The 21,355-nt window shown below is 35.7% G+C and overlaps 1 protein-coding gene across 1 annotated transcript in view; it reads left to right on the forward strand.

The window, feature by feature from the left end:
• The window catches only part of GNAT3 (G protein subunit alpha transducin 3), a 55,941-nt gene that overhangs the window by 16,347 nt on the left and 18,239 nt on the right, over window positions 1-21,355 (forward strand). The window contains exons 2-4 of the mRNA XM_061413801.1: window positions 6,073-6,115; window positions 9,833-9,974; window positions 15,385-15,542. Of these exons, the coding sequence (XP_061269785.1) occupies window positions 6,073-6,115; window positions 9,833-9,974; window positions 15,385-15,542 (343 nt within the window). The remainder of the gene's footprint in view (window positions 1-6,072; window positions 6,116-9,832; window positions 9,975-15,384; window positions 15,543-21,355) is intronic.

Raw genomic sequence — 21,355 nt, forward strand, 5'->3', positions numbered from 1 at the left:
AAAATATCAATAACCTCAGATATACAAATACCACTACCCTTATGGCAGAAAGTGAAGAAGAACTAAAGAGCCTCTTGATGAAAGTAAAAGAGGAGAATGAAAAGCTGGCTTAAAACTCAAGATTCAAAAAACTAAGATCATGGCACCCAGTCCCATCACTTCATGGCAAATAGATGGGGAAACAATGCAGTGACAGAGTTGATTTTTTGGGGCTCCAAAATCACTGCAGATGGTGACTGCAGCCATGAAATTAAAAGACACTGGCTCCTTGGAAGAAAAGCTATGATCAACCTAGACAACATATTAAAAAGTAGAGACATTATTTTGCCAAGCAACGTCCATCTAGGCAAAGCTATGATTTTTCCAGTAGTCATGTATGGATGTGAGAGTTGGACTATAAAGAAGGTTGAGTGCTGAGGAATTGATGCTTTTGAACTGTGGTGTTGGAGAAGACTCTTGAGAGTTCCTTGGACTGCAAGGAGATCCAACCAGTCCATTCTGAAGGAGATCAGCCCTGGATGTTCACTGGAAGGACTGATGCTGAAGCTGAAACTCCAATACTTTGGGCACCTGATGCAAAAAACTGATTTATTGGAAAAGACCCTTATGCTGAGAAAGATTGAAGGCAGGAGGAGAAGGGGGCAACAGAAGATGAGATGGTTTGATGGCATCGCCAACTCAATGGACATGAGTTTGAGCAAGCTCTGGGAGTTGTTGATGGACAGGGAGGCCTGGTGTGCTGCAGTCCACGGGGTCACAAACCGTTAGACACAACCGTGGGAGTGAAATGGCACCCCACTCCAGTGTTCTTGCCTGGAGAATCCCAGGGACGGGGAGCCTGGAGGGCTGCTGTCTATGGGGTCACACAGAGTCAGACATGACTGAAGTGACTTAGCAACAGCAGTAGCAGCACGAGCTTAATTTCATTGTTTTAAGTTAGGTCTAGGACTTTAGATGAGTATCATAATTTCTACTAGAGTCAGTATTCTCATGTATAGAAAGAAGATGCATGCACAGCTGGTTGGCTTCTAAGGTTTCAGTCTTCTGCACAGTTATGTGATTTTAAGAGTACCTACAAAAGAGCTTCTGCAGGATTATAAATCAGGGTTTATTTTCATTTTGCCTATTTTAACAAGTTATGAAATGAGTGAGCAGGATTTGAAAGTGTTTAGGTGAAATTTAGTTACTGGTATAGATCTATAATGGCTTCTCTGGTGGCTCAGACAGTAAAGAACTCACCTGCAAAGCAGGAGACCTGGGTTTGATCCCTGGGTGGGGAAGATACCCTGCAGAAGGGAATGGCAACACACTCCAGTATTCTTGCCTGGAGAATTCCATGGACAGGAGCCTGGTGAGTTATGGGGTCCTGGTGACTCATGGGGTCTCAAAGAGTAGGACACGTCTGTGTCACTAACACTTTTCACTTCACACTTTATAGACTTCATAGACATCGTGTAGCCTTAAAAATTTTTGAATATATTTGCAAAGAAAAATGTGGAATAAAACCTCTAATTTATACTTATTAAGAATAAAACAATTTATGAGCATTAAAGTATGAATTAAGTATAAACTTAAATATTTAATTATTTGAAACATTTTCTTCTTCGAAGAAATAAATAGCTTGTTAAAATTCCCTCATTACACTTTGACCCAGATAATAATATTAGTCACCATCATAATTAGGAAGGAACAGATTATTCCAGGATGCCCTTGGGTTGTGTAAACACACTATTTTGATGTCTATATTTGGCCGAGTAGCATGATCTAATCTTACAGGAATGGAATGATTATTGTGAACTAAGACCTAGAAACATTGTGAGCATGGGACTCAATAATTTATTCCTAAAAAAACTTTGCAGCAGGGCAAATAATAAATTAGATTTTAGATAGATGGGCTTTTCTTCAGGAATTTTCATCTTATTCCTATAGTTGCCTATACTGGGCCTTCATATAGAAGCCTGAAGTCACCACATAGAGTAGGAAATTATTCAGGTAGCTATTTTAAAATCTTTCAAAGGAAAATAGTTTTCATACAGAATTTCATTAAAGAGTAATGCTGTTTTTTCAAAAGTGATTATTCTGCCTATCTGACACATCTGAATGATCGGTTATCAACAATCCTTGTATAATAACATACCCTTTGGCATCAGAAATAGTTCTGGAAACTTGCCAGATCTTAATGAAATATAGTTGTGATTATTTAAAAAATTTTTATGTGTTCAACAGCGGTTCAAATGTATATCTGTCCATGATACATATGCTGATACAATTCTGGAAAAGTCTTTACACAGATTATTATTCTCAAGATAGATAACTGAAATTAAATGAAAATTATCTAAATTATTTTCACTTCATTGTAGAAATTATAGATATTATACCATTATGTAACTGATAGTTAAAAATGAGACATTCTCAATCTCTCAAATTTTCTCGAAAATTTTTTCATTCAGTGCTTCCACTCTAGTTGAAGAAAATGCAACATAAACTATTTCTGAATGGATAAGTCCTGGGGTTTCTATGGGGCCAATTGGTTTTCCTCCCATATCCCCAGAACCCTGCAATTTTCCATCTAGCAAAGCTGAAAACATATTTAGAGAAGTAAGATATACTACAAATCTTTTAGTTGTGTAGGATGATGCTGCGATTTCTAATGTCTACGTCTACTGTTGGAGTTTTTTCAAAAACTACCAAGAACAGTTTTATAATCTTATTGAATAACTTTTCTTTCAAAGTGATGCAGTCTGGAGCAAAATAGCAAATTACATAAAGCCAGTAAACCAAGATACTGTGCAAAGCTCATTGATTTACTCCTGCCATCCTCACAAACATAACACTTAGCCATGGAAAATAATATAGCCAGTTGTCTTCTAAAAACAAGTGAGGTGATATTTTATTGTGATTTTCACTATCTCAAATTTCTCATTCTTACACATGGAAGCCTCTATTAAATGATTGTGCCCCATCTGTGAATTTTGTTTGATTAGATTTAAAATCTATGAAAAAAGATTAGCAAATTTGCTGAGGCTGATTTTGTATTTATCAACTTCGTTGTATAATTTCACAATGAGTGGTGTGGAAAAGACTAGCATTACACCATAAAGCAAAGTATGCTGGAGGTTTATCCAAGAGGAATAATCTATAAATCATCACCAGCAATAAAATTATTTACCATAGCTTTACTACTTTGATTCCTCAGTATCCTGTAAGGTGGGCAGTTCTTTCAGATGGCTACAGATACGTAATTTTCCTAGAAAAACATAAGAAAATTTCCTCTGAGTAAGAAAAAACCAATTTTCTGTGAAGTAGAATTAAACTGAGGTGTAGTTGTATTTGCTCATCAGAGTTTAAGAAAACATTGAGTCAGGGAGAAATTCAATGTGAAGAAGCATATAAAACACAAGGACAAAATGCTACTTGTGAAGTACTGTCTGAGGTTAAATAATGCATTTGTTTCATTGAGATTCTACTATGAAGCACTCTTCTATGTGCTTTCAATACGTGAGTGAACAAAACAGACTAATTCCCTTGCCCTTGCGGCATTTACTCTGTAGTGCTTGCAGACAGACAGGAAAATTTAAAAACTATATGTGAATAATGTGTTACTTTCTAGAATGAGGTAAGTGCTAGGGAAAAAAGTGAGGCAAGGAAAGGACAATAGTGGGCAACAGTGGGTTTAGAAATTCAGATAGTGTAGCCAAGATCTTCTGATTCAATATAGATTTTCATATAATTTGAATAAAATTCTTAGATTCAGGGTTGCCAGAAGTCATGACTTTTGTTCCATAAAATTATACTAGTTTTGGTAAAACAAGGCAGTTGATTACCATGCTGGTAAGGGATATGTTTACATCTATTAATCAAGTTTCCTAACTTTGGGTTTTTCCTGGATATTTAAATTGTCTTAGTAATGCTGCTTTGAAATTTGTCCAGAGTTAACAAGCACACAGACTTTAAAGATGTCCTATGACTCAATTTCATAATAACATATCAAAGCCTTTGCTTCTCTTAAGGATATAGAAATTAGTGTAAGGTTAAATATTCACTCACTGATCTTTTTTTATAGGCCCTTCATCAATATTATATTTCAATGTCACATTTTTATTGATAAATGTTAATTATAACCTAAGGAACATTGAGTTTTCCTCAATTTATTAAAGTTTAGTGATTCTATATAAAAACTTTATGAACAGATTTGTATTATTCAGGTTTTATCAACTCTTGATGACCCCCTGCTTTTCTCCCATGTATAAACCCAGAATTACCAAATTTCAAGAAGTTGCCTGATATCACTAAAATGTCTGCAAGTTACAAATGCTGGAGAAGATATGTGGAGAAGAGGGAACCCTCCTGCAGTGTTGGTGGTGACATAAGTTGGTGCAAGCACTATGGAAAATAGTACAGAAGTTCCTCAGAAAGCTAAAAATGGAACTAAAAATACGATCTAGCAATCCCACTCTTGGGCATATATCCAGACAAAACTATAATTTGAAAAGATACACGCACCCTAATGTCCATAGCAGCACTACTCACAATAACCAAGACATAGAAACAACCTAAGTGTCCACCAACAGATGAAAGGATAAAGAAGATGTGGTGCATATACACAATGGAATACTACTCAGCCATTAAAAATGAAATAATGTCATTTGCAGCAACAGAAAAGCAACCAGAGATTATCATAAGTGAAGTTAGTCAGAAAGAGGACAAACACCATATGATATCACTTATATGTGGACTCTAAAATATGACACAAACGAACCTATCTATGAAATAGAAAGAGATCAGGGACCTAGAAAATAGATTGGTGGTTGCCAGGGTAGGGAGGGGCAGGAGAAGGGTGAATTGGGAGTTTTGGATAAGCAGATATAAACTGGTATATATAGAAGGGTAAACAACAAAGTTCTTCTGTATAGCATAGAAAATTATATTTTTTTCATTAAAAGTTTATGTTTTAAAATTTTTAAATCATGTGAATTTTGTAGCTTTTTACATGTTTGCCAACAATACCAAAATACAGTTGTGTATTGTATATCATCAACTAAATAGATGCCCCCAGATAAATGCAATTGGTTCTCTATGGTATTACTGCCACTTCTTTCCCCTCTCTCCGGAATGTGTAATCCATTGTGAGACATTCATTCCTTTGTTATTGTTATCCCGACGGCTCTTTAGGTTTGCTTAGTATTATAGGCAGCTTTCTATTTTAAACATAAAATTTCTATGTAACAAGATAAACATGATGATGAAAACAAAAGCTCATCCTTCAATCAGAATAGGCTTTGAATAGTTCTGGAAATAAATTATTGTCTTTTTTTCCTTGCTATTTAATCACATAGGATATAGGAAGACACATTCTGGAGTGATCTAGAGACTAGTAGCTCAGACAGTAAAGCATCCTGCTGCAATGCCGGAGACCTGAGTTCGATCCCTGGGTTGGGAAGATCCCCTGGAGAAGGAAATGGCAACCCACTCCAGTGTCCTTGCCTGGAAAATCCCATGGACAGAAGAGCCCGGCGGGCTGTACAGTCCATGGGGTCACAAAGAGTTGGACATGACTAAACGACTAACACACACAGAGAAACTATAAAGTTGGAACCATTTGAGGGGAGAGTTGAAAACTTAGGAGAGAAAAGCTTTTGTAAAGTCATGTTTAAATGCAATAATATATAGATATGTCATCACCAACTCAATGGACATGAGTTTGCGTAAACTCCGGGAGCTGGTGATGGACAGGTAAGCCTAGTGTGCTGCAGTCCATGGGGTTCCAAAGAGCTGGACATGACTGAGTGACTGAACTGAACTGATGTTTTCCTGATGGTATACACTTCTTGGTTTACAAAACACATTCTACCTTGGAACCAGAACTATATCTGACTCTAGTATCAAAATAGAGGGGTTGCTACTATCTTAGAAAGTAGACAGCCAATAATACCTTTCAAGTCCTGATTGATTACTCTCCTTCTTTACATAAGAGGTGGTCTGTAAAAGATTAACCCACAAGAGAGTCACAGGTTTTAATGTCTATGAGAACTTGGTATATCAGTTGATAACACTCCCATATTTCTATTGCAGGAGCAGGAGAATCTGGAAAAAGTACCATTGTGAAACAGATGAAGTAGGTGCCCACTATTTTAAACATTTATTGTTCAGTGTCTCCATGTGGGCTTCCCCTGTGGCTCAGCTGGTAAAGAATCCACCTGCAACACGAGAGACCATGTATTTGACTATGACTTAAATAATACTTTCGGAAATACTAATTGATAGTCTCTAAACCACAGATAGTGGCAGAGCTGTCACATTTCCTGTGCAAATATTCCTCCATTCCTTTATCTGTAAGCATAACAGATGAGTAATATTATAATTTCCATTTTTCTTTCAAATTTTGCCTCTCAACAAGATGACTACTAAAAGCAATTATGTTTTAAATATATTAATATAGGTATGATTCAGGGTCTTAATATCATGAACATAAGCCATAAACATTTCAAAATATGTCAGTGATCCATTTGAAATTAGGAGGGAACAATATTTTTAACTTAATTGGCATTCCTCATGCATGGGAATGAAATGAATATTTAAAGTTTTTATCATCACGGATTTCAATTTATTTTTGTATTTTTTCTCTATGTTTTTTTCTCTTTACAATAAAATAAATAGACCTGAATTCTGAATAAGGATATTATGAGCACAAAAATGCTATAATTTAAGAATGCAATATCTAAATGAGTAAATGAAATACTAAGGGGAGATGAAAACATGAAATCTCATGACTATGTCACTGCTGGAGAATTTTAAAGGACCATCATTGCTATAGGAGAAGAAGATAATCATTTTTTTGAACTTATTTTTTACTATGCTTGAGGATCTTTTTCTTTGGAATGTATCCTGGTGATGGAATGATCCCAACTAATGATGAAATTATCTATTTGTAGTCTAATGTTGTTTGGTCACTATATCCAACTCTTGTGACCCCATGGACTGTAGCCCACCAGGCTCCTCTGTCCATGGGATTTTCCAGGCAAGAATACTGGAGTGGGTTGCCATGCCCTTCTCCAGGGGATATTCCCAACCCAGGGATCAAACCTGGGTTCCCCGCATTGGCAGGTGGCTTCTTTACCTCTGAGCCACCAGGGAAGCCCACACTTCGAGCTAGGGAAGCATATAATATCTGCCTCTATATTCTACGGATAGGTCTAAATCAGAATAAACAACACTAAACTTATCTTCCCATGTGCCCTTTTGTCCCCTGCAATGAGTTATAGCAACAGCAGCCTCTACAGAAATAAATCTATGTGTAGTTACAGTGACCCCTCACTCTCTCAACCACGTTATGCAACATCTACACAAGTTATGTCTCCAAACACGTCACTTAACTCTACTGTCACTGCCTCAGTTCAGAACCTTGGCATTGCTAACCTGGATTACAGTGGTATCACACTATGTCATTTCTCCTTCTCCTCTTCTTTCCACTGTTAGCCACACTGCCACCAGCTATCTCTGCAGAAACTATTTTATCTCTTTCATGAATTGAACTCTTCACCTGTATTAACAAGATCAAACTCCTAGAACTCTTAAACACTTCAGAATTCAACTCTTGCCTATCTCTTCATCCTAATACCCTGTAGTCCCTCCCCCTCCTCCTTTCTCCTCAGAAATGCTAAACTTACACAGTGCTATGGACTAGCATACCATGGGTGGCAATATAGCCTAGTGGCTAAGATCACAGGCTCTGAAATCAGGCTGTGTGTGTTGACCAGCTGTACCATCCATTAATGGAATAAGTCAGGGACAGCGTCTTTATGTATTAATGCCTTTGTTTCTACCTTTAAATGTAGGTGATAACTTTTATAGATACCTACTTTTAAGTCAGGACTTATTGCAAGAAACAAGATGACACATAAGCACTTAAAACGTTTGGCACATACTGAAAGCTTGATAATTGTAAGCATCTGTTTGGTCACACTGATTCTCCTGCTCAAAGTGTTCTTTTTCCTTTTGACTCTCTGGAAATAACCATTTATCCCTGAAAAATTAACTGATCATCACTGCTGATGATCCTCCCTGATCCCTTACCACCTCTCCCGGTTGGGTTGATCACTTTTTCTAGTTCATTCCACCTGCCAGTATTTTTGCTATACATTATCATACTGTACAAAAATAGGATTTCATGCCCTACCTTCCTGTAATCTAGTACTCTCCAATAGCACATTCTGTGATGACAGGAATATTATTACATCTGTACTCTCCATATGTGGCTAATGTGATTGAGGAGCTAACTTTTAAATTTTATTTAATTTTAATTAACATGTCGTGTGGCTACTGTATGGGACAATAGAGCACTGGTCTATGTTTTTAGGGAAGAAGGATATTTATACTTTATTCATTCTCTTCAGTGTTTGAAATACGTTGCCGAAAATGCCTAGTAAATGCTTATTAACTTGAGCAGATCTAGGAATGAACTTGCAGACGGAGAGTTCTATCTCACAGTAATTGCAGTAATCGCAGCCCCTAGAAAAGCAGTGTTGCTCACGTCCCACTACAGCCGATTTTGTTAACTTTGCTGTTAATTTGCTTGGTGACAGGTAGTTCTCATTCCATGGAAAAAGGACAGAGATAAGAACTTGTTCCAGGAAGAAAACCTAAATGCCCCCAGGTTTATTTATAATTGCCATTTAAATTTAATAATTAAAGTAATATTCTAATTTTAATTTTTGACAGAGAACTGGGATTTCTTTCCTGAACTTATTCTTAATGTATCCATAAAAACATTTTACTGTTTTTTCACTATATAGTCTTTAATTGACTATCTTATTCACCTAGTCAGTTGTTTAATACAGTAGGACAAATATGGCCATTTGAAGTACTGAATATAAATACAGCCAGTATTGGCAATCCAATATTAAAAACAATAAATAATAGATATAGGTACTGCCTTTACTCTTTTCACTAAGAGTATTTGCATTTGGAGGTTTTAATGTCTTTGGAGGCATTTGTGTTCTTTTTACTCCCTATACTAAAGCCTCTGTGTGTATGGATGCAACACAAATCCCTAGTAATCTCTCATCTAAATGATGCCTAATGAACACGCAGTTCATTTTAAAAGCAATTTAAAAAAAAAAACAAGAATATATTATGCAATAGAAATGTAATAAAGTGATTAGCATACACAAAGAACCTTTTAATAGGTGTGTATTCCAAAACTAGTAATAAAATTGAGTTCTGATTGAATGAGTGGAAGGGAAAGAAGAGTTCAGCCAAGTTAAATGTCTAGGCATTTCAGCTTTGAGAACTCAGTGGCACGTACACACACGGAACAGTGACAAGGGATTTAACAGAAGGTGGTTACCACCATTTAAAAGGATGCCTTTGTTACTGTTATAAATAGAAAGCAGGCACTCCTATTTTTCCTGTGTGTCTTAAGTGATAGGAAAAGATGTGGATGCTATAGTAAATTACTTCATTTCCTCTAGACATCATGTTACAAACACTAAAAAACGTTTCAGAACTCTGTGTATATCTTTGTCCTGGGAATCTGGACAGTCTTTCTCTCAGAAAGAAATAATCTTGCTCAGTAAAAAGCTCATGATTTACCCATTTTAAATTGTAGTTTATCTAGAGCAAATCATTAAGTCCTCTTTGTATTTAGCTTAGGAGCTCAGAAAGAAAATACTACATTAAATCCCAATGAAAATAAAAATTCAAACCCATAAAATGGTCTTCCGTTTTTAACAAAAATGTATTCTATAATTTTATGCAAATTATTATTGATGTGTTTAATAGTAGAAAAAATCAACTATTCAACTGACAAAAGCTTTTCATGTTTAAATTATAGGATCATCCATAAGAACGGTTACAGTGAGCAAGAATGCATGGAGTTCAAAGCAGTAATTTACAGTAATACATTGCAATCCATCCTAGCTATTGTGAAAGCCATGGCAACCCTGGAGATTGATTATGTAAATCCTAGAAGTGCAGTAAGTATGCAAATAATGACAGCTGTATTGGAGTCTGAACCATAAACAGTGGGACCTAATAGATCTGTAGTATTAATCTACACCAAAATATAAGAATATAAAACATGAATTTGAAAGTATGAATTCTGTTTAGTGTAAGATTTCCTATTTTCCTTTAAATGGAACTTTCCTTTTGACTGTGCGCTCTCATCTTACTCAACAATAACTGTTTTCCTAGGACTCAATCGGCCACCAGGGAAGCCCAGTATCAAATAATACACTATATCAAATATAAATACTTATATTTGCTAAATACAAGAGTCTAGTCCATAAAATCAAACTGTAATATCTCTATATTAAGTTTAATTATGAGGCATTTCATGGAGAGTTTATTTTTAAGAACAATACTACAACTATCAATAATGTTCAATGATAATTACAAAAAATATGTGGCACAAGGAAGTGATTATTTTATAATGTTAATTTTTTTAAAAAAATTCAAAATTGTATGAGAAAATGTTTGCATAATAAATATACTCAGTCATTATTTGTTTACAAGGTAGCAGATAGTTTTGTCTTTTTTTTTAATAATATATAAGATTTTATGTTAAAATGTATAAAAATTTTACCTACTTGAAAACAATTTATGTGCCAACATATAAAACTATTTTAGTTAGCAAACGAAATCTATAGTATTATGCAAAGAGCGGTATAGTTAATCATAGCTTGAAACAGATTGTGTACAATCTATAGGAAGAACTCACCCATTTCCCTTTATTCTCTCTGGGAGCAGCTGATTGCCTCTGGATAATGTCAACTAAACTGTTCCCAGTGTAATTTTTAGGTACCTTGTTATACTAAAAAGTGGATCAGCTAGTAAAGAATCCGCCTGTAATGTGGGAGACCCGGGTTCGATCCCTGGGTTGGGAAAATCCCCTGGAGAAGGGAAAGGCTACTCAGCCCAGTATTCTGGCCTGGAAAATTCCATGGACTGTATAGTCCATGGGGTTGCAAAGAGTCAGATACAACTGAATGAATTTCACTTTCACATACTAACAATGAATATAGAGAGGAATGATATAGTAGGTATAGAGAAGACAATGATACTTGTGCTCTCCCCTCCTCTTGAGAAGTTAAAGGTTAAACCATGTAAATGACTCTTGGCACTCATTAGGTTGAAGAGAAAAATACCTTTCATGTCCCTAAATTCCCTTTGGTTCTGCCACTTTCCAGCAGAGAGCACAGAAATGCTCCGCGTGTCCTTGGGGCAGATTGTAAAGCAGAGTCAGGATTTCTGCTGGGTGTGCCTTCCATTTTTAGCTTCCCCACAACTTGGCTCCACTAAGTTAAAGATAATATTTCTCTAGGTTACCGTTTCCCTCACATGTGAAGGGCGAACTTGAAGGAGCTGAATGCTAATATCCTTTTGGTCTTTATTATTCTATGATTTAGTGTTCATTTATAGTTCAGACCCTGGCTTTTCTAAGAACCTAGGATTTTAAACTGACCATTAAGAGACAACTTGAAATAATCCCTTATTTAAAAAAATAATAATAACAAGGGGCAAAGAGGATTAGCAATTTGGCCTGAATTAAATAACTAGAGTTTAGGGCAAAACTCAATTCTCCTGGCTTCTGTTATAGAGCTTTTCCCTATGCAAGGAGTTTTGTAAAAATATTTTTAAGAATTAGGACTATTTCTTTTCTTTTATTTCTTTTAAACAATAACAATTCTTAGAACAGGTGTTCCTTCAACATTCCTCTGAGAACGATTTAGCAAGTTTGCATGTGTAATATTCCATATATTTGTGTCACAACCTTGCCTACTGATACTTAGTTAAATATATTTTTTGCTTCATGAAGCCCAATGTTTGCAAATCAGATAGCAGTCATCACTAAAGACCTGGAATGTGTTGGTTAAAACTCGTAATGATCTAGCATGAAGGTGGAGTGAAAACAGACTCTGTATATTGCTGCCATTATGCTAACTACAAAATAAAAAGAAAGGTCATTTATTCAAACCGTACATTAAATGGGGTAAATAGAGTAACTTAAGCACCACTAAACAACTGACATAACTTCTTAGGAGGACCTATGTCCTCAAGTATCAAGCATCACAGTTGTCAGGTACTACATGGCTCATACTTTTATTTCAATTAATGTAGATTATAGCAATTTCAATCACATTCTTCTTTAGTATTTGATTTTGAGATTAATATACTCCCTACCTGACTTGGGCTATTTGTTTGACAGATTAATTGTTAAGCACTTAAGTGTGGCTTTCACAGTTCTGGTGTCCTGTGACTCTCAATAACTTAGATACACAGTATATATATTTTTACATAACCATTTATACCTCACCACACAGATTGCCATTCAAAAAGAAAAAGATTTCTAACAGAAAATATACATGAGCTTTACTGGTCACTGGTTCTGCAAGTTTGGACAAGATACTTAAGTTTCAGGTTTTTCATCCACAAAGTGTTAGCTTTCATCATTAAATTACAATGATTATTACAAGAGGAAGCAAGAATAATAAATCCATACAAACACTAATTATGAAAAAATATAAGCTCCCAGTATTAGATATTATTACTTTCTAATAATCTCAGTGAATATAGGCTCGTTAACATTTATGTATTGAAGTATACATCCAATATCATTTGAAAAGTTGTTATTCTAAACTAAACTATTATTTATTTGTGCTTCCCTTGTGGCTCAGCTGGTAAAGAATCCACCTGCAACATGGGAGACCTGGGTTCGATCCCTGGGTTGGGAAGATCCCCTGGAGAAGGGAAAGGCTACCCACTCCAGTATTCTGGCTTGGAGAATTCCAGGGACTGTATAGTCCATGGGGTCGCAAAGAGTCGGACATGACTAAGTGACTTTAGGGGCTTCCCTAGACAACTAACTGGATACTAGGAATACACTGAAGAATCAGCCATAAATGAGATAGAAATAGTATTTGCCCTCTAGAGAAGAAAAATGGTGTTGACCAAGTAGTTATAAAGCATCAGCTATTTCAAAAGCTTTTAAAGACGGTAAAGTTGAAGAAACAAAACAGGGAAATAAAGGCATTTACTAATTCTCTCTCAATATTACTATATTCTATTTTAGAAATCTAAAACAGTCATTAGACTGACTAAAAGAATGCTGAAAAGTGCAACACACATTGTAGGTGTTGCGACCATCTTTGACAAAGCACCCTATGAAGTGAATCCTATAATTTGAAGTAAAGAACACTGATTACTCAAGATGTTCTATGACAAAAGTTCTATAATCAAATAAGTTTGGGATACATATGCACTGTAACAATTTTTAGGAAATTCACAAACAATATTTATAAGCAAAGCTTCTGAAAATCCTGTAATTAAAACTTGGCATTTCAAACCTGACATTTCTGCAAATTATTAGGCTATGATATCTTTTCCTTCTTTGATGTATTTTTTTCCATAATCTTTCAAAATATGATTCTAGGGTTCAGAATGAGTTACACAAGGTTCTAGGTTCATCTGAGGTTCCTAATATTGATGAAGAAAGTCTGGAAAACTTATTGAGGAAACATATGCCACATAGTTCTAGAGCTAACCAACGTAAAGAAAATGAGTTATTCTAGAACCACCATAATTCCCAAACTTTTCCAAATATATGATAGGGAAATAAAATTTATTTAGGATGCCACTCAAACCTGCAGTGAATTAATATTTGGAAAATGATTAAACATCCCTTAAATTTATCTAGGATATGACAGTTTCCCGTCATATCCAACTATTCTGGAGGAAGGATTTTAAAGTTCATCTTGTGTTGACACAGTAAAATGACAGGTCAAAGCCTTTGATTTGGGCCAGTTAAAATTTGTGGCCTAACAGTCATCTAATCAGTTTGGCTTAGCAGTAAAATTGGATTGTGAAGAAAGATAAAATGGACTTTTTAGTCTTAACAGAGCCTTTCTTTAACAGTGTCACAGACATCCTTCATTTTTTATACAAAGAGCAGATTTTTAGAAAAATGGTGGCACAAGCCTATCATCAATTTCAAGTAATAAATTGAGTTGTATCAGAAAGGCATCAGGATCTTGTTGGACATACTTCACTGGTAGCCACCTAATTTTGCAGAAAATGTGTTTAGGCTTGATTCTTTTTCTGATACTTACATCTTTATTGATTTGGCAAATTTACCTCCAAGTTTTAGTTTCCTCATTTGTAAGATAGAGAAAATATAGTGTCTTGTAAGGACTGTGTGAGATATCACATGTGCTAAATGTCATGTGAGTTGTTATGAAAAATAGTCAGCAAAAAGAATATGGGCTTTGGAATCTGACAACTAAGATTTGAGCCTAGATTTCTCCATTTTCCTGCTCTAGCATCATGGCCAATAATTGAATTATTCTGAAACCCACATTCTTAATGAAATTTTTTTAGTCATAAACCAGTTTGGATCATTAGTTTAAGTAAACTGTGGACTATGTTATTTATTCAAACTTCCTTTTGCCCTTGTCACCTCCAAATATTCCATCAGGAATAACACAATACTTGGTTTTCTTTTCTCCTTTTCCTCTTTTTTTTCTTTCCTTTACTTTCTTCCCTTCTTTTCCTAATGAAATCTCACCTCTGCCCTATTAATTTGCCCTAAAATAATGCTCATGACAACACCTACAGTGATGTTCAAAAACTTTATGTGGATCAAAATGTTTACCATTGGTAATTTTTATGATTACAAAGAGGTATGTGATGGTAAATAATGACAATATATTTTTAAACTATAATTTTAGAGTATTGAATTTTAATTTCCATTTGTACTCTAATTCTTACTTGGTATTTTTATTTCCTGGAAAATACATGGCCATGATCAAAGGAATACAATTAGATTAGATTTGTTGCTCTTTGATACTAGCGTTCTGGTCCTCTAGAAGCTCAGTGGCCTTACACCAAAATACTGTTATCCCTTTTTCCATCATATTTAGAAGTCAGTGATAAATACCAAATACCTTAATTTCTTCATGTAATATTTCACAGTTTTTGCAATGAAGGACTTTTGTGGACATAAGCCAGAAGTTGCATTATAAGATACTTGTGTTCTATTAACCTAAAGATACAGTGGGCTTCCCTTGTGGCTCAGCTGGTAAAGAATCTGCCTGCAATGCTGGAGACCTGGGTTTGATCCCTGGGTTGGGAGAATCCCCTGGAGAAGGAAAGGGCTATCCACTACAGTATTCCGTCCTGGAGAATTCCATGGACTGTACTAGTCCACGGGGTCGCAAAGAATCCAACATGACTGAGCTACTTTCACTTCACTTCATAGTGAATAGATTTTCAATGAAATTGTTACTAAAGTAAAAATCATCAAATTGAAGTGATCTTTTGGAAAACAGAAGAATAAGTGAGTTTAAGTAACAACACATTTTTATCCTTCTGACAAAAACAATGCTGCAGGAAGACCAACGACAGCTTTGTGCGATGGCAAATACCCTGGAAGATGGCAGCATGACACCGGAATTGGCTGAGATAATAAAACGACTGTGGAGAGATCCAGGAGTTCAGGCCTGCTTTGAAAGGGCATCTGAATATCAGCTCAACGACTCAGCTGCATAGTAAGTAAATGCATTTTAAAAGGAACTGTAGTTGAAACATTTACATTTAAAAACTGCAACTCTGTATACTCTGCATTTGTAATCACAAATGAAAAGTAAATAGGTTTACATTTTTATCATGCTAAATAACAAGTAAATGAAAGGAAAGAAAAAAGAGCAAGATTATATAAATAAGATGTAAAAGACATAACCATGGAAGCATTATAAATAACTAATTTTGAAACTATTAATATATGTCTGAAAAGATATATATGTTGTAAATATTTTCTCCCAATTAAAAAGATTTAATCATTATATGGGCTTCTCAGGTGGCTCAGTGATAAAGAATCTGCCTGCTAAGCAGGAAATGTGGGTTTGATATCTGGGTCAGGAATGTCCCCTGGAGGAGGAAATGGCAACCCCCTCCAGGATTCTTGCCTGGAAAATCCTATGGAGAGGAGCCTGGCTAAAGTCCATGAGGTTGCAAAGGGTCAGACATGACTTAGTAACTGAGCATACATGTGCACCCATGCACAAACACACACATAATCATTATGCACCAAGCTCAGTTCAGTTCAGTTCAGTCCAGTCACTCAGTTGTGTCTGGCTCTTTGCAACCCCATGAACTGCAAGCACGCCAGGCCTCCCTGTCCATCAACAACTCCTAGAGTTTACTCAAACTCATGTCCATTGAGTCGGTGATGCCATCATACTACCTCATGCTCTGTCGTTCCCTTCTCTCACCTTCAATCTTTCCCAGCATCAGGGTTTTTCAAATAAGTCAGCTCTTTGCATCAGGTAGCCAAAGTATTGGAGTTTCAGTTTCAGCATCAGTCCTTCCGATGAATATTCAGGACTGATTTACTTTAGGATGGACTGGTTGGATCTCCTTGCAGTCCAAGGGACTCTCAAGAGTCTTCTCCAACACCACAGCTCAAAAGCATCAATTCTTCAGCACTCAGCTTCCTTTACATTCCAACTCTCAAATCCATACATGACTACTGGAAAAACCATAGCCTTGACTAGACAGACCTTTGTTGACAAAGTAATGTCTCTGCTTTTTAATATGCTATCTAGGTTGGTCATAATTTTTCTTCCAAGGAGCAAGCATCTTTTAATTTCATGGCTGCAATCACCATCTGCAGTGATTTTGGAGCCCAAAAAAATAAAGTCTACCACTTTTTCCCCATCTATTTGCCATTAAGTGATGGGACCAGATGCCATGATCTTAGTTTTTTGAATATTGAGTTTTAAGCCAACTTCTTCACTCTCCTCTTTCATTAAGAGGCTCTTTAGTTCTTCTTCACTTTCTGCCATAAGGGTGGTGTCATCTGCATATCTGAGGTTATTGATATTTCTCCCGGCAATCTTGATTCCAGCTTGTGTTTTATCCAACCCAGCGTTTCTCATGATGTATTCTGCATAGAAGTTAAATAAGCATGGTGACAATATACAGCCTTGACGTACTCCTTTTCCTATTTGGAACCAGTCTGTTGTTCCATGTCCAGTTCTAACTGTTGCTTCCTGACCTGCATACAGATTTCTCAAGAGGCAGGTCAGGTGGTCTGGTATTCCCAAAAGGCTTTGGCATAGTCAATAAAGCAGAAATATATGTTTTTCTGGAACTCTCTTACTTTTTTGATTATCCAATAAATGTTGGCAATTTGATCTCTGGTTCCTCTGCCTTTTCTAAAACCAGCTTGAACATCTGGAAGTTCATGGTTCACATATTGCTGAAGCCTGGCTTGGAGAATTTGGAGCATTACTTTACTAGCATGTGAGATGAGTGCAATTGTGCGGTAGTTTGAGCATTCTTTGGCATTGCCTTTCTTTGGGATTGGAATGAAAACTGACCTTTTCCAGTCCTGTGGCCACTGCTGAGTTTTCCAAATTTGCTGGCATACTGAGTGCAGCACTTTCACAGCGTCATCTTTTAGGATTTGAAATAGCTCAACTGGAATTCCATCACCTCCACTAGCTTTGTTCGTAGTGATGCTTTCTAAGGCCCACTTGACTTCACATTCCAGGATGTCTGGCTCTAGGTGAGTGATCACACCATTGTGATTATCTGGGTCATGAAGATCTTTTTTGTATAGTTCTTTTGAATATTCTTGCCACCAGGCTCTAGATGAACACAAACTGGTGACATGCATGTTGAAGTGTGGACTATTCACTTCATTTCTAATCAAGTTACCAAAATCATCTTCTAAAATAATCTTATTAATGACATGTGCTTTGGCTCCCCTGGTTTGATAGGCATGATATAGAATTTCAGAAGAAAGTAATGTATTGATTTGAGGAATGTTTATATATAGTGGGATTCTTTTGGAATCTCAAGCAAGATTATCTAATTTTCACAATAATATCAACCAGTTAGAAATTTTTAGCCATAAGCAATAGGAGGTTGTAACAGTATTTATAACTTCATTATTAAAATGATTTGAAATATCCATTTTAGTAAATGGTTCCTGACCTGTCCCACAGTCACATGTCCGTAAGCATGTGTGCACATGCATACAAATATAATGTAAGTACTTATTCTATATTTCTGTCCCTGCAAATGACTGTGTGAATGGGTATATATGCAGTTCTTCTGATGGACTCCCAACAGAACATACTAGATGTACTTAAAAAATAAAACAGTAAAGATTAAACAAATGAAAAATTATTTCAGGACAGAATTAAAAAAAAACTTGCATGATACTTCAGATTTTAAGCATAATAAGAAGAAGGATTATGGAGAGAAAACAAACCATATAAATTCTAGGAAAACATAACAGAAACAAAAGTCCTCTGTGATTGCTCATTCATGTCAATTTAAAATTCCAAAATCCAATGGACATATTGCCCTTGGAGGAAAGTCCTGTTCTTATCTCTCTGATGATGTAGAGAATGGGTATCACCCTTTGATTACATAAACAATGGTTTAATATTACTTTATGGTATAGAAAACATTGCTTTTGATATGAATCATTGAAAAAGGCAGTCACAATTAATCAGAAACTGAATTGTGGGATATTCCTATAAAATGTTGCTTAGCAAAGTTCTGGAGAAGGAGGAAGAGAAAGATATGTCGATACTTGTAATTTCAATATATTTCATTTTAGATACACATTATTGGTTAGACATTTCCCTTAAAATAATGTAAGAAATATGTTTGCAATTATATTATATTATGTTTACCAAATTCTTTGCTCTTTGATATCAAAAATAATTATGTACTGCATACCACAAACGGGCAAAAAAATGACATTTTACTGTTTTTCTTAGACTTCCCTTCTAGTTTTTTTTCTTTGTTTTGACAAAATATATTTTATAGTGAGACTATCACATTTCAGATTCATATTAAAAATATTTGTCCGTTCTTCAAGTTAAACAAATCTATAAATCTCTGCACCAATTTTGTGAATGTTGCCAGTAATACAGTGATTTTTAACTACCCAGATCAATTTGCAAAGAGCAGAAGAAAATAAGAAGAAAGTTGACTTCCTCCCTTTGTGTCTAAGAAAGTTCTCTTACAACATTTTTTAAAAACAATGTAAATGTTAACTTTTTTGCCATTATGGATTCTTAAAGTGAAAATTAAGTGACACCTTACTAAATTAGCTGAACCTCCATTGCTTTCTTCCAAAATTTAACACGTTTTTTAAAAAAAAAATACTTAATTACATTAACATTTTAAACTAAAATTAATGTCAGATTGATACCACATCCAGTTTACTTCATATACATTCTGTAATGCAATGGTGGAGAAGGCAATGGCACCCCACTCCAGTACTCTTGCCTGGAAAATCCCATGGACAGAGGAGCCTGGTAGGCTGCAGTCCATGGGGTCGCTAAGAGTCAGGCACAACTGAGCGACTTCATTTTCACTTTTCACTTTCATGCATTGGAGAAGGAAATGGCAACCCACTCCAGTGTTCTTGCCTGGAGAATCCCAGGGACGGCAGAGCCTGGTGGGCTGCCGTCTATGGGGTCGCACAGAGTCGGACACGACTGAAGCGACTTAGCAGCAGCAGCAGCAGCAGCAGTGCAATGGTATTTCTTTTCATTCTTCTCTCTTTCTCTTTCTTCCCCCTCTCTTCCTTTCCTTCCTTCATTCCATCTATCCATTCATGTACCTGTCTATTAATCTATTCATCCAATTTTTCTGGAAATGAGATATTTGATTTTCTCTCAAACCTAAAGACTCTTTAATTTGAGGTCAATAAAGAGATGAGTCCTAATCAGGGAATGTTGGGACCTCACCCTCCACAATCAGTACTAGCAAACTTACAGAAAAGCATCACGAGAGCAGGCAAGATTTTTATCAATATTTTGCAGTTTGCTGATTGGGGCTGTCTAGTTTGCAACAAACTCCACATACTTTAAGATTCAACATGGACTTCACTGAAAAAGATACTATTTTTACATAATTAGAAAAAGAATAATATTTTTTAAGTGATTTGAACTATAGGTATTTTAGGCCTCTGGCTTGTTTTAAGTTTTAGACCACAGGCTTGAGCACCAAAATTCTATATTTGTTTATTAAAATGAGTATTTTAGATGCAAATTTGTCACTCTGCCAATGCTTCTGCTTTGTTTGACATCATTTATTTATGCAAATAAAAAGTACATTAAAGCGTGTCTTTACCAAAGCATTCATTTACCCATAACGAAAATGGATTTAATCTCTGTCACAGCAGGTATGTTTCTGTTTGGATTGCTTTTGGTTTTGCTCCTGCATGAACCAACTGACCAATAGTATACTAACACATATGCAGCCTGAGTTAAGAAATTCACCAAAGACCTTGCTTCAGAAATAGAAAATAGATAAAACAAAATATCTTCTAACATTTTCTTCTGATGTATTTATACCCTGATTTGTCTTTTTATCATAAAATTAAACTATTATAAAAAACATGGTGATCAATTTTCACATTATACACATATGTTTTTCTGAAGACTATCTATTTGTCCTTGACCAAAATCCCTTTGGGACACTTGACCATTCTTAGTTTATTTCAGCTTAAAATCAGAAATACCCTTCAAGAATAATTATCTACATTGCTACTGAATTTATTTTCAAAAACAAACAGCATTAACTTTTAAAGCATTGTGCTAGACTTTGAGGTATAACAGCTCTTCAACTTAGTCTCTGAAAAATTGAACTGTTGAACAATAACTAATACTCAGTTATATTCTACCTCTCAAATTCTGTCTAGATGAATGCATGTCCATTATAATCTTTTTATTTAGGTTGTAAGTATAAACTTGGTTCAATATAAAGGCCAATTTGAGCATAAAAACTTTACTAGGCTATTGGTATCTCTATTTAATATTTTTATAGAAATAGCCATATTGCTAAGCTCCTAAAACCTTAGTATCAAAAGTATAGAACAGGTGATTTTCAACTGTTTTTAAAGCAATAAAGCACTTTGTTTTACTCCAGCGACATGATCTGGCTTGAAGGATGAAGCTAAAAGCGGTTTATTTCCTCTAATCTAATAGACTCTTCCAGAGCACACAGCTTAATCATGCTCATTCCAGCCTCCCACCACCCCTAGATCCTGTGGGCAGAAAGAGGACAGTACTTTGGCTGATGATAGTAGGCTTTTTAAATGTGGCCTCTGGAGAAGAGCAGAGGACATGCTGAGGCACTCTTGGAAGAGAAGAGGAGGCAGGAAAGTATACAGTGTATAAATTCAGCTTTCTGTCCTCAGGAGCACTGACTCAGGAGTGGGTCAGCAACGTAACTAAGTAGTTCCAGCATGAACCAGAAAGAAAGTGAAAAGCTTCTTCTATTACTGACCTAACTGGATAAAATCATGGCACTTAATAAAGACAGTTCCAAT

Source organism: Bos javanicus, chromosome 4 (genome assembly GCF_032452875.1).
Source record: "Bos javanicus breed banteng chromosome 4, ARS-OSU_banteng_1.0, whole genome shotgun sequence".
Lineage (NCBI taxonomy): Eukaryota > Metazoa > Chordata > Mammalia > Artiodactyla > Bovidae > Bos > Bos javanicus.